The 12,874-nt window shown below is 34.8% G+C and overlaps 3 protein-coding genes across 9 annotated transcripts; 1 reads left to right on the forward strand and 2 right to left on the reverse strand.

Annotated features, from left to right (window-relative positions):
- Positions 1-2,012: 2,012 nt before the first annotated feature.
- LOC114875693 lies at positions 2,013-5,116 on the reverse strand. Of its 6 annotated transcripts, none has more exons than XM_029186281.2 (6): positions 4,297-4,459; positions 4,088-4,223; positions 3,319-3,637; positions 3,104-3,256; positions 2,885-3,029; positions 2,013-2,680 (listed from the first exon to the last, which is right to left on the reverse strand). In XM_029186281.2, exons 2-6 carry the CDS (start codon positions 4,107-4,109, stop codon positions 2,087-2,089), a joined length of 1,233 nt encoding a protein of 410 aa, XP_029042114.1. In that variant the 5' UTR covers positions 4,110-4,223; positions 4,297-4,459; the 3' UTR covers positions 2,013-2,086. The 6 variants fall into 6 exon arrangements, with proteins under 6 accessions (XP_029042114.1, XP_029042115.1, XP_029042117.1 ...); XM_029186287.2 differs by adding an exon at positions 2,789-2,804 and having other exon boundaries at positions 2,493-2,680; positions 4,088-4,459; XM_029186282.2 differs by lacking the exons at positions 4,088-4,223; positions 4,297-4,459 and adding an exon at positions 5,013-5,116.
- Positions 5,117-5,618: 502 nt separating this feature from the next.
- Positions 5,619-10,656, forward strand: LOC114882182. Of its 2 annotated transcripts, XM_046287654.1 has the most exons (3): positions 5,619-6,072; positions 8,527-8,940; positions 10,079-10,656. In XM_046287654.1, exons 2-3 carry the CDS (start codon positions 8,599-8,601, stop codon positions 10,418-10,420), a joined length of 684 nt encoding a protein of 227 aa, XP_046143610.1. In that variant the 5' UTR covers positions 5,619-6,072; positions 8,527-8,598; the 3' UTR covers positions 10,421-10,656. The 2 variants fall into 2 exon arrangements, with proteins under 2 accessions (XP_046143610.1, XP_029054895.2); XM_029199062.2 differs by lacking the exon at positions 5,619-6,072 and having other exon boundaries at positions 8,114-8,940.
- Positions 9,663-11,702, reverse strand: LOC114882183. Its single transcript, XM_029199063.2, has 2 exons — positions 10,663-11,702; positions 9,663-10,051 (listed from the first exon to the last, which is right to left on the reverse strand). The coding sequence occupies exons 1-2, from the start codon at positions 10,967-10,969 to the stop codon at positions 10,005-10,007; spliced, it is 354 nt and encodes a 117-aa protein (XP_029054896.1). The 5' UTR covers positions 10,970-11,702; the 3' UTR covers positions 9,663-10,004.
- Between the last annotated feature and the right edge of the window lie 1,172 nt (positions 11,703-12,874).

The raw sequence follows: 12,874 nt of genomic DNA on the forward strand, positions 1-12,874 counted from the left end.
TGTATGAAGTTTACAATTTTTTTATATGAAATCTAATCAATGTTTCAAAAGATAAAGGCTATATTCTTTAAATTTAGTTTCTGGGTCTTACTACACATTTTATCCAGAAATAATAAATTAATGGTAACAAAAATGTAAATTTGAGTAAATTATAACAATTGTTACAAAATTATAGTCATTTAAATGATTATTATTTTGTTACACTGCCTTTATATTAAATAATACTTTTTACACAAGTTCAGAAATGGTAAACTAAATATAATACATACTTTTTGCTATAGAATTCCAAATTTCAGTTACTTTATCTTTTATCAATTTACACTAGGGCTATACAACTATGTTATTAATTAACTATTAGCCATATGTTTAGGCTTATTATCTAGTGAAAATTTTTATATAAAATATTTAGATATTGTCCAGTTTAAAAATCATTTCACCGGATGCTTTGTTTTTCTGTTAGTTTTCAAGTTTTTCAAATCAAGTTTGGTACTTAATTTTTAATGTATCATTGTATGTTTTCTTAAATGAAACACATTAAGTATGCTTTCATCTAAAAATATATCTTCTCAAAAGTTAATGTTTATATACAGATGGGACTTAATAAATACTAACAATCTGGTATGATTTATATTACTAATAGTGGTTGTTCCCATGTACAAATTCTTTTACGATGTTAATTTTCTGATTTTCGTTGAAATATCTATTTCCGTTTTATATTACATTATTAGTTTTTTATTTAATTTATACATTAATTGAAAGCTTAGTTAATATGGTATACACAGTGAGGGGCAAAAGTGAGTAGACACTTCAAAATAGAATACATACCTTGGGTAAAATTGGCCTAAATAACTTGAGGTTTTTTGAGAAGCTATAAAAATTAATTCATTAAAATATGTATTTTCTTCGTTTTAAAAAATTACAATTTGTTAAAGTCGTGAAAAAAAAATAGTGAATGGTAATTTTTCAACTTTTTTATGTGAGTCTATAATGAAAATTTAAAATATGTCTTTCGTAGATTCAGATAAAGTTATGTGTATACTAAAAATTTCATCGGGATCGGTCAATGCATTTAAAAGTTAGAAGTAATTAAAATTTCCGAAAATCGCGACTTTTTATCTAAAGAACGGAATTAGTCACAATTTTCGGAAATTTTAATTAGTTCTAACTTTTAAATGCGTTAACCGATCCCGATGAAATTTTCAGTATACACATAACTTATCTGAATCTACGAAAGACATGTTTTAAATTTTCATTATAGACTCACATAAAAAAGTTGAAAAATTACTATTCACTATTTTTTTTAACGATTTTAACAAATTGTAATTTTTTGAAACGATTAAAATATATATTTTACTGAATTAATTTTTATAGCTTCTCAAAAAACCTCAAGTTATTTAGTCTAATTTTAACCGAGGTATTCTATTTTGAACAGTGTCTACTCACTTTTGCCCCACTCTGTATCTGTATGTTCCTTTTAAAGAAATATAAAATGTGAAAAGTTAACAATTACAGCAATAACATTACAATTATTTGGAATTGATATAAATTGGTCCTGTTACCATATATATGCATATACATATATGCACATCAATAAAAATACATATACACAGAATATATTTAATAACCGAATAATACAAGTTTCTTGTATTAAAAAAAAAAAGAATAAAATATCTTTTATTATTTAATAACACAAAATTCTGTTTATAAGAAATAATCGAGTAAAATTTCAAAATAAGAATTCTGATGAATGTTATATAAGTATAAAAAATACTTGTATAATTATTTAGAAAAAAGATGTAAAATATAAATCAAATCTTATAAAATAAACTTTGCTCTTGTTTAAAGTTCTTTGGTATATGAGTGTGCAGAACTTCTGAAATTTGTAGATAACAGTGTGCGCTTAGTTACTCTGATACATACTGGTAAACATTTCAAATAAATTATTTTAATAATATAATGATACGTAATATTTTTATACATTGATATTAAATATTATGTGAAAAGAGAAAATTATATTTTGTATAAATCAAAATTACTTTTATAGGAGAATTGTATAAACATTATATTAAAAATAAAGAAAATATGTTTATAGTTCTGTGGTTATTTCATCCTGAGGGCGAAAACCCAGAATTGTAAAATCATCAATGAAATATTCATGAACAGATGACCAATCAGATAAAATAGTGTAATTAGTAGCTTCTGCAGTGCTTTGAAATTCCCATTGAAGATTCAATTCATGATTAAGTTCATTTGTCTCGAACTCATCTATTGCACAAGTAGATTCCGTTAGAGTAGTACCATTATTGTAAGTATGATTAAAAGTTGAAATGGCAAGTTCTTTTATTTGATCCTGATTATTATATACTAATGGAGTTGTTTGTTCTATACTAGATTCATTTGGACTAAGTTTTTCATCATATATTCCAGAACTATTTTGTTCAAGACTAGAATTCATTGGGCTATCTTTTATGTATCCTAAACTGGAGCTTACAGGGCTAATACTTGATTTGTCGCTTGCTTGAAATGTTGAGAGTGGTGTATTAGCTTGAAACGTAGTCAAACTAGTTAGAGTGTTCCTGTGTTCATAGGGCTGAGGCGATTGTGAGATTCTTACTTGCTGCGGTGAAACTAATGGAACAGATACTCTTGGTTGTTGCAAGAATGTCATAAGTTGAGTCACCTTAACATATAATATTTTATTGTTAATTTTTATTACTATGTATTATTCTACTAATTATTTTTTTAACCCGGAATTATATTAATTATTCTTTTAATAGGTACAACTCACCAAATTGTTTCATGAACTTGCATGAAAAAAAAAGTAAATTTAAAAATAACAAAGTTTTTAAAATAAATTCCTTTAAAAGCTAATTAATGAACTTACTTCAGGAGAACTATGCTTTTTGTATTGTTTTAAAAGTCTGTGTGCCCATGAAAAAAGTCTTTGCCAATCATCTGGTGGAATAAGTATTCTTTCATCTTTTCTGTTAATAAGAACTAATATTCTTGCCAAATCACGCAGAACTGGTCTGTAAAACACGATTATAATTAAAAAGTAAAATGTAATTAATATTAAATAGAAATAATGTATATGCTGTTATACCTATATGCTTGTATCCCAACAGCACTATGTCCGTTGTTTCTTGAATAATATAATTCTCGAACTTGTCTTCTGGTATCATTGAGCATGGAAAGAAATGTATTACCTTCTTTCCTAAGTATTGCCAAATGTTTTAAGAATTCTCTTCTCTCTATACTAAAACACAAGAAGAAATGTAATTATTTTTGCTAATTATACTAGTAATGTTAAAGACATACCTATCTTCAAAGTGTTGAATTAATGTAGTAGCATTTTTTTTTCTTCTCTGTATAATTATTGCTCCACAAAGTATAATGAATATACATATAGTTGCACCAGAAAAAATTCCTACTAAAATGGCTACTTGACTACCAGTAAAACCAAACGCGTATTTGGTTTCTTTACAAACTCTGCCCATATATTCATCTTTAGTTGACCAATCTGCAATATGACCTGGTGGACAAGTATTTACACAATTTCCCTGATGTAAAAGAACCGCACATTTTGCACATATTCCATCTCTGCATCTTTTGCATCCACTTGGCTCTTCGACGCATTCTGCAAATATAACAAATACATGACTTTTGATACATATATATATATAAACAATGTTAACAAGTTAGTCTTTGTAATAAAATTTGCAAATATTTACATACTATTTTAAGAATACACATAATTTAACAATATAAGAAAACGTTTATTTATATTTAACCGTTTAATTCTGCATTGATAATTACAATATTTAAAAAGTATATGTTATAAAACTTGTGACCGATTTCTTTTCGTTGAAACTAGATCAAAAGTTATCAATTTCTTTTACACGTAAAAATTAAAAATTGTATATAATTCTTACGGAAACGTCATTTTGTAAGATAAAAAAGCACAAGTAGGTGAAGAAACATATTTTATTTTTTAAATCGCATGTATCTATAATATTAACACACAATAATATTTTTAAATGTTATGATGATAAAAAAAGAATTAAAAATTTGTTTTTGTATGGTATACCATGAAACAAGGTGCGGCACATAGTTCTACATTACAGGATTTACAATAATATCCGAGTTCCTTTTGTACCTTTCTCCCATCACGACCGTGTTTACAGTATACGACGCAGTATGTAAGTAGCAAGTGCCACTTTTCCCTGTTAGTTAAATAAATTTAACAAAATGTCTTTCTGTTAGTCGCAACCGTTCTGGATTTTTTAATCGATTTACTTTTTTGAATGAAATTCTGTATCCGCTGTTCTTCATGATATGGAAATTAAATTCTTTCCTATGACCTATGTACTTATGTATATTTCTTTCTTACAAAATAAATGCGTTCCAATACTTAAAAATCTGTTAAATGGAAAAAAATTTTTTTACAATGACTTTTTTGTTATAGGTAAAAATGGACGTGATGGTGTAAAGAATTAACATTTTCCAATCTATAATGTCATAAACTATGGTAACTAACGTATGTTTTGTATTGCCCCACATTATATATTATTAATAATTACTTTTTAGATATTTTGAATGGTTGAAAGTAAACAAATGAGTTTTCTGTCATGTTATTTTATTTTTGAACTAACGTTACTTTTGTTTTTGAATTTTTAATGGCGTTTCTCATTTATTAACCAATAATGCATAAACAAAATAGTGCATGAAGGAAATCAAGTTCTTTATACATATGTATGAAACAATGTAGGATAATACCGTTTTTTTTTTTTTTTTCAAAGTTTAACTTAAATTTTTATTTCGCGGGAGTCGTGGATAATGACTCACGTCCAGTGATTTTAAAGGAATTCACAAAAAAGCATATTTCTCGGACGAGTTTTCGTTTATGACCGATGTATGTACATACACGGTGCAAGAAAAGCGTTCGAATCTCGCATCTCGAAACTTCCATGCATGGATGTGTTGACACGGTTCGAGATATAAATCGGATGTACCTATGTATTTCATTCGAGCTTAATGTCACACGTCAATCACGCACGAGAAACTCAGTAACTAATAAACAAATTTGAACTCGGGTCGGGTTCGTTCGCGCTTACATGCGTGTAACATATGTATATACTTTTAGGGGCCACGCGAGATGCGATCGCGCGGGCACCTCACTATTGTCAATGAATAAATAAAACACAAGATGGAATGATTATGTTGTAATACTTTTTATTTAATAAAGACTCGCGATATTCAAGATGGCGATGGAAGCAGGAAAGACGCGTGTCTTTTACTCCCGATCGCGTTGCCGGAAAAGTACAGAGTGAAGTGTTAGGGAAAAATGGGGGTGCGTTGAAGCGATGGCGTCACATAGACATATGAAATATAGACGGAGCCTTTCTACGAGGGGTAACTGATAATCGCGGTAAGGGGGGAACTCATCTGACTTCGACTATTTTCGTAAGCGCAAACTCGGGTACGAGTCTTTCGCATCCGTACGATGAGTTGCATTGAACTTGTCGCAGTGAAGTTGGCTACAAATTCACTACGCATTCACGCCGCGTCGATGAGTGAATGTGTGGCCAACTTCACTGCGACAAGTTCAATGCAACTCATCGTCGGTGTATGTACATACATACATGTGAAATGTGAGCCGAATACTACCGAGTCTTGCCGGAATAAGTCGAAGTCAGACGAGTCCCCTCCTCGCCCCGATTATCAGAGCCCCCCTTACATAAAGTAGCAGTTTATGCTCCGTCTATATTTTCATGTCTATGGGCGCCACATACTTATGTACCTTTGACTATATGTATACCTATGGACTGCTAACGGCCGCCATTATGCGTTCCATGACCTGTGGCGGAGCTAGGTCCCAAAAGCGGCCAAGCTAAGAACTAATAACTGTGCATAAATGTGTGATTGTTACACGCGATCGGAGTGAGTCAGAGAAATATACATATAAAGTGCTAGAAATAAAATAATGGTTCGTTATTGTTTTGTCGAATTGTGTAGTAACACAAGATATAAAGTAAAAGGAGCAAATGATTCTAAATGGGTATCATTATATATGTAAGTTGTAAACTTGTATTTACTTAACCTCACAAACCATTTTATCTTGTACTTATTATTTATTACACAATTTCATGGGTTTTCAGCCTTACATTCATATTTAATTTGTATACGGGGTGTTCGACAACAGGTGGGCAATATTTTAAGGGGTGATTCTAGGGATCAAAATAAGACGAAAATCAAGAATAACAAAATAGCGTTTACTGCTTTGTTTTCCAGTTGTTAACGTTTAAAAATTCGAATAAAAAGAGCCAGTCATAAGAATCGAAGCCGAATGCTGTAGTACCGAGAAACAGAATAGCACGAGGTAAGTTTCTAGTATTCAACGATTCTTGGTTATGACTGTACCGACCCCTGCTGACCTGACGTTCGGTCGTCGGTGCTGAGCGGATTGCAGGTTTCTGGCGCTTTTTACTCGAATTTTTAAACGTTAATAACTGGAAAACAAAGCCGTAAACGCTATTTCGTTATTCTTGATTTTCGTCTTATCTTGATCCCTAGAATCACCCTTTAAAATATTGTCCACCTGTTGTCGAACACCCTGTATTTTTCAGCAGCGAGGCGAGCTACGATGCGCTATATAAAATCCACGCGTTCAGTCACTCAGAATTTACCGGAGCGGGACAATTCTATCATTGAGATTCAAAGAAGGATAGCATGATCACCTTACATCTCACTCTAAATACGTGCCAATGTTTCGTTTTTGTTCTTCAGCCGTATTGTCGCGATGCTTCTAGCGAGATGAGCGTTTGAATGTTTGTAAAAATACTTGAGGCGCTGTTGCCTTCTTAGATCGTGTTGCGCACACGTTAGCTGAGAATTAAACCTTTCAAATTCGTAACAGACCAGTGGCTCCACCAGGCCCAACGAAAAAACTACTGTAATACCGACGTCCCGAATTGAAGAGGTCACGTGCCGTGTCTACCCCCTTAAATTAGTTACAAAATGGGAAGGTAGATATGGCGCCGAGGCCCTGATAGCAAAACCAAATTTTCATAGCAGATCAATATTTTCGGAACATTTGGTTGCAATAGAGATGCGAAAGTTGGAAATTAAATTTAGAAAACCCATTTATGTTGGTATATGTATGTTAAATAAAATGGTGTTACTCCTCTCGCGATTCTGGGGTAAGTGCCATGCTGTTCCTCATGGTCCTCCTATCAGAAGATGCAAGATCTTCCCCACTCCGTGGCCAGATCCTTCTAGAAAATCCTTATCTTTTTACACGTGCCATGCAGCACCAAGACTTCGGGTCATCGGCCACACGCGCGTTCCTTCGAGAATCGGCGATCGAACTCTCTATCGCCGTTCCATAAACAAACGTCTGCGACTCTTAGAATTCGTCGCACCTCAAGTATCAACTACCGCCGGCCTAGGTCCGACGACAGACGTATGGCTCGGGGTATCGATAGCCTAAAGAATCCTGAGAAATCCTTGAAAAGCAGGTCAAAGTCCCAAATGCAATGACCCTGCCACGTATCAACCCTTGAATACGTACTGACGCTAACATGTATTCTGGATATATCAAAAACATGTTTGTACGAATTCCATCATGATTATGTTTGGCCGAAATTTAAACATCTTTGTAAAATATTATACACAGACACAGACAATCTTATATACGAACTGGAATGTGATGACATATACAGTAATGCTTCGAAATAAGCAAGTGGTCTCTGCTTCGAAATAAGCAACTCGCTATCCCCTCTTCTTTGTTTGAAGTCGCCCGCAAAGTGAGAGGTACGAGAAATGAGTGAAAGGTCCATGAAAGCGCGAAGCCGATGTTTAGGGTAATAAATTTCACGCTCGACTGAGCAGTGACATCGGTTAGTAGAAGAAGGATGGAATATATATAATGCTTTCTCAGTCTGGTATATTTGCTTCGAAATAAAGCATAGTGCGAGAATGAGAGGACATGCTATATTCTATCCTTGTCCAAAAAATAACATCGCTGCTCGGCCAATCACTTTATGATTTGCCGCTACCTGGGATCTCTCACTCGTTTCTCGCGTTCTCTATCGTCCCGTTTCGAGAACAAAGTCAAGCCGAATAGCATACCTGCTTCGAAATAAGCAACTGTTCGGTCCCGAGCCACTTGCTTATTTCGAGGCAATTCTGTACATCTAGGAAATATGTAAATGCCGCTAGTCGACAATGCCAATACGGGCAACACGTACTTATTGTAAAGAAATATTCTGTTTTACGGGTGTTAGAACGAACACGCGTTTTATTACCTATTATTCGAAAACGACTTAGGAAATTACTCGTCGTGCAGCAAATTTGGGGAAGTCCTAATTACTTTATTACCGTCAGCGTCGGCTACCTGCGTTACTCCACGCGGAGTCCTCAAGCTGATTGAAAATCAGACCCCTTTTTCCAAGAAAATCCAATCAGAATCGCTGTTAGAAAAATCCCCACCGCCGAAACAAGTTTACCTTATAAGCAAATTTACAGACCACATTTAGATTTTAAAACACATTCAAACAGTTTGGTCATTTTGCTCACGCGTGAAAATTAAATCAGAAAATGAGCATATCGAAATCCCGTGATTGGTCCCGTGAGGATGTCATCAAATTAATTGAACTCTACGAGTGCAACCCATGCTTATGGGATTGCAGAAACAGTGATTATAAAAATAGAATATTAAAAAGTGAGGTATGTGCTACTATTGCCGGGGAATTATCGACAACTGTCGAGGAAATAAACAGGAAATTACACAACTTAAGAAGCCAATGGCATAGTGAAATAAAAAAATTTAAAATTAAAAAGAGTGGTAGTGGAGCGGAGGAAGTCTACAAATCTAATTGGTGGTGCTTTGACGCACTGAAATTTTTAGACGTGGGCAATGCTTCGACTTCTGACGCATTGGTAAGTACCTATATATATTTATATTTTCTTGAATAAAAAAAAATGTATGAAATTAATTTTTTTTATATTTTTCTATATTATTACATATTTACATATTTACAAATTTACATATTTACAAATTTACATATTTACAAATTTACATATTTACAAATTTACATATTTACAAATTTACATTTTACAAATTTACATATTTACAAATTTACATATTTACAAATTTACATATTTACAAATTTACATATTTACAAATTTACATATTTACAAATTTACATATTTACAAATTTACATTTTACAAATTTACATATTTACAAATTTACATATTTTACATGTATTGATACTGCCATTGTACTTCGCCTTGTGGCGAAACAAAATATTCTTTGAATTCCTCACGAATTCTCATCGCCTCTGTTCCTGGCCTGTTATTTTGGCCTCTTTGTAAATGAATCAGGTTCTGTGAAGGCAGATCTTCCATCTCGTTTACATTCGAACCCCCTTCAATATATCGTATCCGTGTGCCGTCATTTGCTGATAATATAAAATTGTGCAATGCACAAGCAGCCATTGTAATCAACTTTGCTTTTTCGGGGTTCAATTCCATCGGCTTCCTAAACACACGAAACCTGCTCGCAAGTATCCCAAACACGCTCTCCACCATTCATCTTGATCGCGATAAACGATAATTATACACCCTGTTGGGTGCAGATTGATTTTTGTAAGGAAATGGCTTCATTAAATACGGTTTTATTGCAAATGCATCATCGGCTACAAACACATATGGAACTGGCATGGACCTCCCCGGTAAAGGTGAATATGGTGGAAGGTCTAAACTGTTATTTTCCAAAGCTGGGAATAGTGAGCTTTGTAAAAAAACACCTCCATCAGAAATTCTGCCATTGCATCCAACATTCATGTACGTAATTTTGTAACATGGGTCTGCCACTATCATTAGCACGATGCTATTGGATCCTTTATAATTGAAGTAATAACTCCCACTATTAGCCGGTGCCTTAAATACAATATATTTCCCGTCTAGCGAACCAAGGCAATGAGGAAAATTCCATTTTTCTTCATACATTTTCGCAATATGCATCCATTCCGATTGAGTAGATGGGACCTAAAATAAAGATTAATATTGTTACAGGAAAATTCATCAACGCTTCCAACCGCCCAAAATGAAGGTTCAGGAGAAATTCCTGACAATGAAATGTTGAGGCCACATCGTGCAGTAAAAAAAACGAAAGGCGAGGATATTCTGCGAAAGTGCACAAAAATTCTTTCGGAGTCGAACGATGATGATCAAATATTCGGAGATTATGTTGCCTCAGTGTTGAGGAATTTCACAAACAAAGAAAGCAAAAGGAAATTACGAAAAATTGTTCAACGAGCAATCGTAGACATCCAAGATGAAGAGGATGCCTCTACATCTTCGACGACATCGTTCTCCTCCGATTCGTCACCACAAACTATCTTGTACCAATTATAATAAATATTTTTTATAGTGACTTTTTTAAAACATGTTCATTTTTACTTAAATAAAAACCTTCCGGAATAATTTTGGATATGGTGCAGACAGGAATTCTGAATAAATACATCAATGAATGATATGATTCTCCTAAAAAAAACGATTATGTATATTGACTGATAAGTAAGTACGCGAAACGAGACTTCTTGAACGTGTGTATGTCAATTGAATAGAGAAATAAATACAATTAAATATGTACTTACCAGATGCTAAAAATCTTAACGTTAAGATCAGTCTTTCCTTCGGAGATATTGAATCTCGCATCCGGGTGTCTTCTTTTTGAATTATGTGACCCACTTTTTGTAACAAAACTTCCACCTCCACAGCAGTCATGCGAAGTAAATTAAAATATTGCTGTCCGTCTTTTATTTGAAGTTCCCTTAGTAAATTATGGAAGCAACCGAATTCAGGTCGTCTCGAAATCCATTGTCGCACCCAAACAGATCTTTTCTTCTTTTTATTTAATAATAGCATTATTGCTGCTGCTACACGTTCACGTCTGCGCGGCATGGTGTTTGAAACTAAACTGGCGAGAAATCTCGGAACAGGTCAAAATACCCTGTCTATACAGTCCCGCAAGAAGTTGCGACAGTATTCTCTGACAGTCTCTCGCGCGACACATTTCTGGCGATACTTATTGCGGGAAGTTGCTTGCTAGTGTAAACGGCATTGCAAGTATCTTCCGCAAGACTTCTTCGGGTTCTCTTCCTCTCATATTAAAGTTGCATCAACCTCACGAGAGTCATTAGTAACTTATTTCAGCTCTTATATTACACAGTAACAGAAAGAAATGTAAAATTACTCGAGGACAAAACATGAAAGTGTCATTGCGAGCGCGAGATATTCGGAACAAGTCCTATTGTGCGAGAAGTTGCGGCGAGTCGATGTGAATGTGTTTAGACCTGCAAGTAATCGGCTCTCGCGACTCGCGATCTCACTTGCAGTACTGTTTACATTGGCTAGTTGGTGTCTGACAGTCTGTCAGACACTTATTGCAGAAGTTTTTTCGCAAGTGGAAACACGGCCATAGACGCGATGACTTTAACTTTACAAAACGCGGTACGCCACTCCTGGCTCGTTGATCTTTTTAATTCTTCCAGCTCCTATTAGATGTTATGTATATTGTCTGCTAGAGTCGTTGTCAAAACGATAGGAGGTCTTGCCCTTGCGGGATAGAGTCCCATATCGCTGACCCACACTAAGCACCATACGAGCAGTGATGTCCAGGAAACGTCCAGAGGCACGTTAGAAGTTTCCGGAATCAGTAATTCGTGTGGGGCCGTGTTCGTCTTCCACACACTCCAAATCTTGAACTATTTTGTAAAGTAGGAGTTGAAAGAATCAACTAGATGACTTGTTTCGTTAGGCGAGAAATGTTACGAACTGAATTAACTGGGCACTATCCCTTAGAACGACTAGGAGGGTTCGGCAGAGCACAGTATTGTGATCTTGACGTTATCTCCGTCACTAATGGATAGTAACCGTGACCTTCATAATGTATTAATATATGAAAAGAGACTATTTTGAATTTACAAAAAGCGAAGCACGAATCATATGCGCCACAAACCCAGGAGTCACAAACTGAGTCGCGGCACTGCTTCACGGAACTTATTTCACTGGTGTTGATGTGAACGGAAATAAATGTAACTGAGAATTTAGATGGAATTAATTCTGTAAATTGACTACTACGACGAAACCTTGGTTATTCGCGAACGGGTATCCCTTGAAGCAGTGCCGCGGCTCAGCTTGTGCACGCGACTCCTCGGTTTGAGGCGCATACACGAAGAGAGTAGATCGGCAGTTTGACGATTGTACAAAGTCGGTTTGACTCGTCTTCGTGTATCGTTTCTCGCCCAACGGACCCTCGTATTTCGCGTGTTAACGCTAGCGCATTCGAACGTAGAGTGCTTGATCATCGGTCCCGCATCAACCTCCTTCGATCGATCCTAGGTAGGGATCGATACCGCGTGGGGATCGATGCGCACGCATCTCGGGCGAGTGGTAGGTCTAGAGAGATTTTTAATAACGCGTGCTATTCCCCTCTACAGCTTGTTTCTTATTATACTTTGCGATCATATAAATGGTGGGCAGAAATATATGACGTACGATAACTGATAACCGGTGATGATATTGTAAAGTTTCACGATACAATGAAATTCCTATTATTAAAAAAAAAATGATGTGGACGCAAAGTAAGAAGCAAGCTGTAAAGAGGAATCGCAATGGGTATGTTGATTCCCGTTGAATATTGTTTACTTGAAATTATCAAATGGGTCATTTATCATAGGTTGCCGACGCCCGAGTTAGGATCTTCCTAGTAGAGAAAAAGTTTTTAATTTTGCGCCGCCTCCGAAAACTTTGAAATGTATTTGGTGTCCTACTTAACGATTAAGTAGATATTATTAATAGCTATGG

The sequence above is a fragment of the Osmia bicornis genome, chromosome 10 (genome assembly GCF_907164935.1).
Source record: "Osmia bicornis bicornis chromosome 10, iOsmBic2.1, whole genome shotgun sequence".
Lineage (NCBI taxonomy): Eukaryota > Metazoa > Arthropoda > Insecta > Hymenoptera > Megachilidae > Osmia > Osmia bicornis.

Excerpts from the sequence above, each read along its gene's own strand:
- LOC114875693 (XM_029186281.2), bottom strand. The coding sequence starts at position 4,109 with ATGTGCCGCACCTTGTTTCATG. Across the intron at positions 3,030-3,103 it reads GTTGGGATACAAGCATATAG|ACCAGTTCTGCGTGATTTGG; the intron begins GTATAACAGCAT and ends CGTGTTTTACAG. Across the intron at positions 2,681-2,884 it reads AAAAGCATAGTTCTCCTGAA|GTGACTCAACTTATGACATT; the intron begins GTAAGTTCATTA and ends TTATATGTTAAG.
- LOC114882182 (XM_046287654.1), top strand. The coding sequence starts at position 8,599 with ATGAGCATATCGAAATCCCGTGATTGGTCCCGTGAGGATGTCATCAAA. Across the intron at positions 8,941-10,078 it reads CTTCGACTTCTGACGCATTG|GAAAATTCATCAACGCTTCC; the intron begins GTAAGTACCTAT and ends ATATTGTTACAG.
- LOC114882183 (XM_029199063.2), bottom strand. The coding sequence starts at position 10,969 with ATGCCGCGCAGACGTGAACGTGTAGCAGCAGCAATAATGCTATTATTA. Across the intron at positions 10,052-10,662 it reads GTTAAGATTTTTAGCATCTG|GTCCCATCTACTCAATCGGA; the intron begins GTAAGTACATAT and ends TCTTTATTTTAG.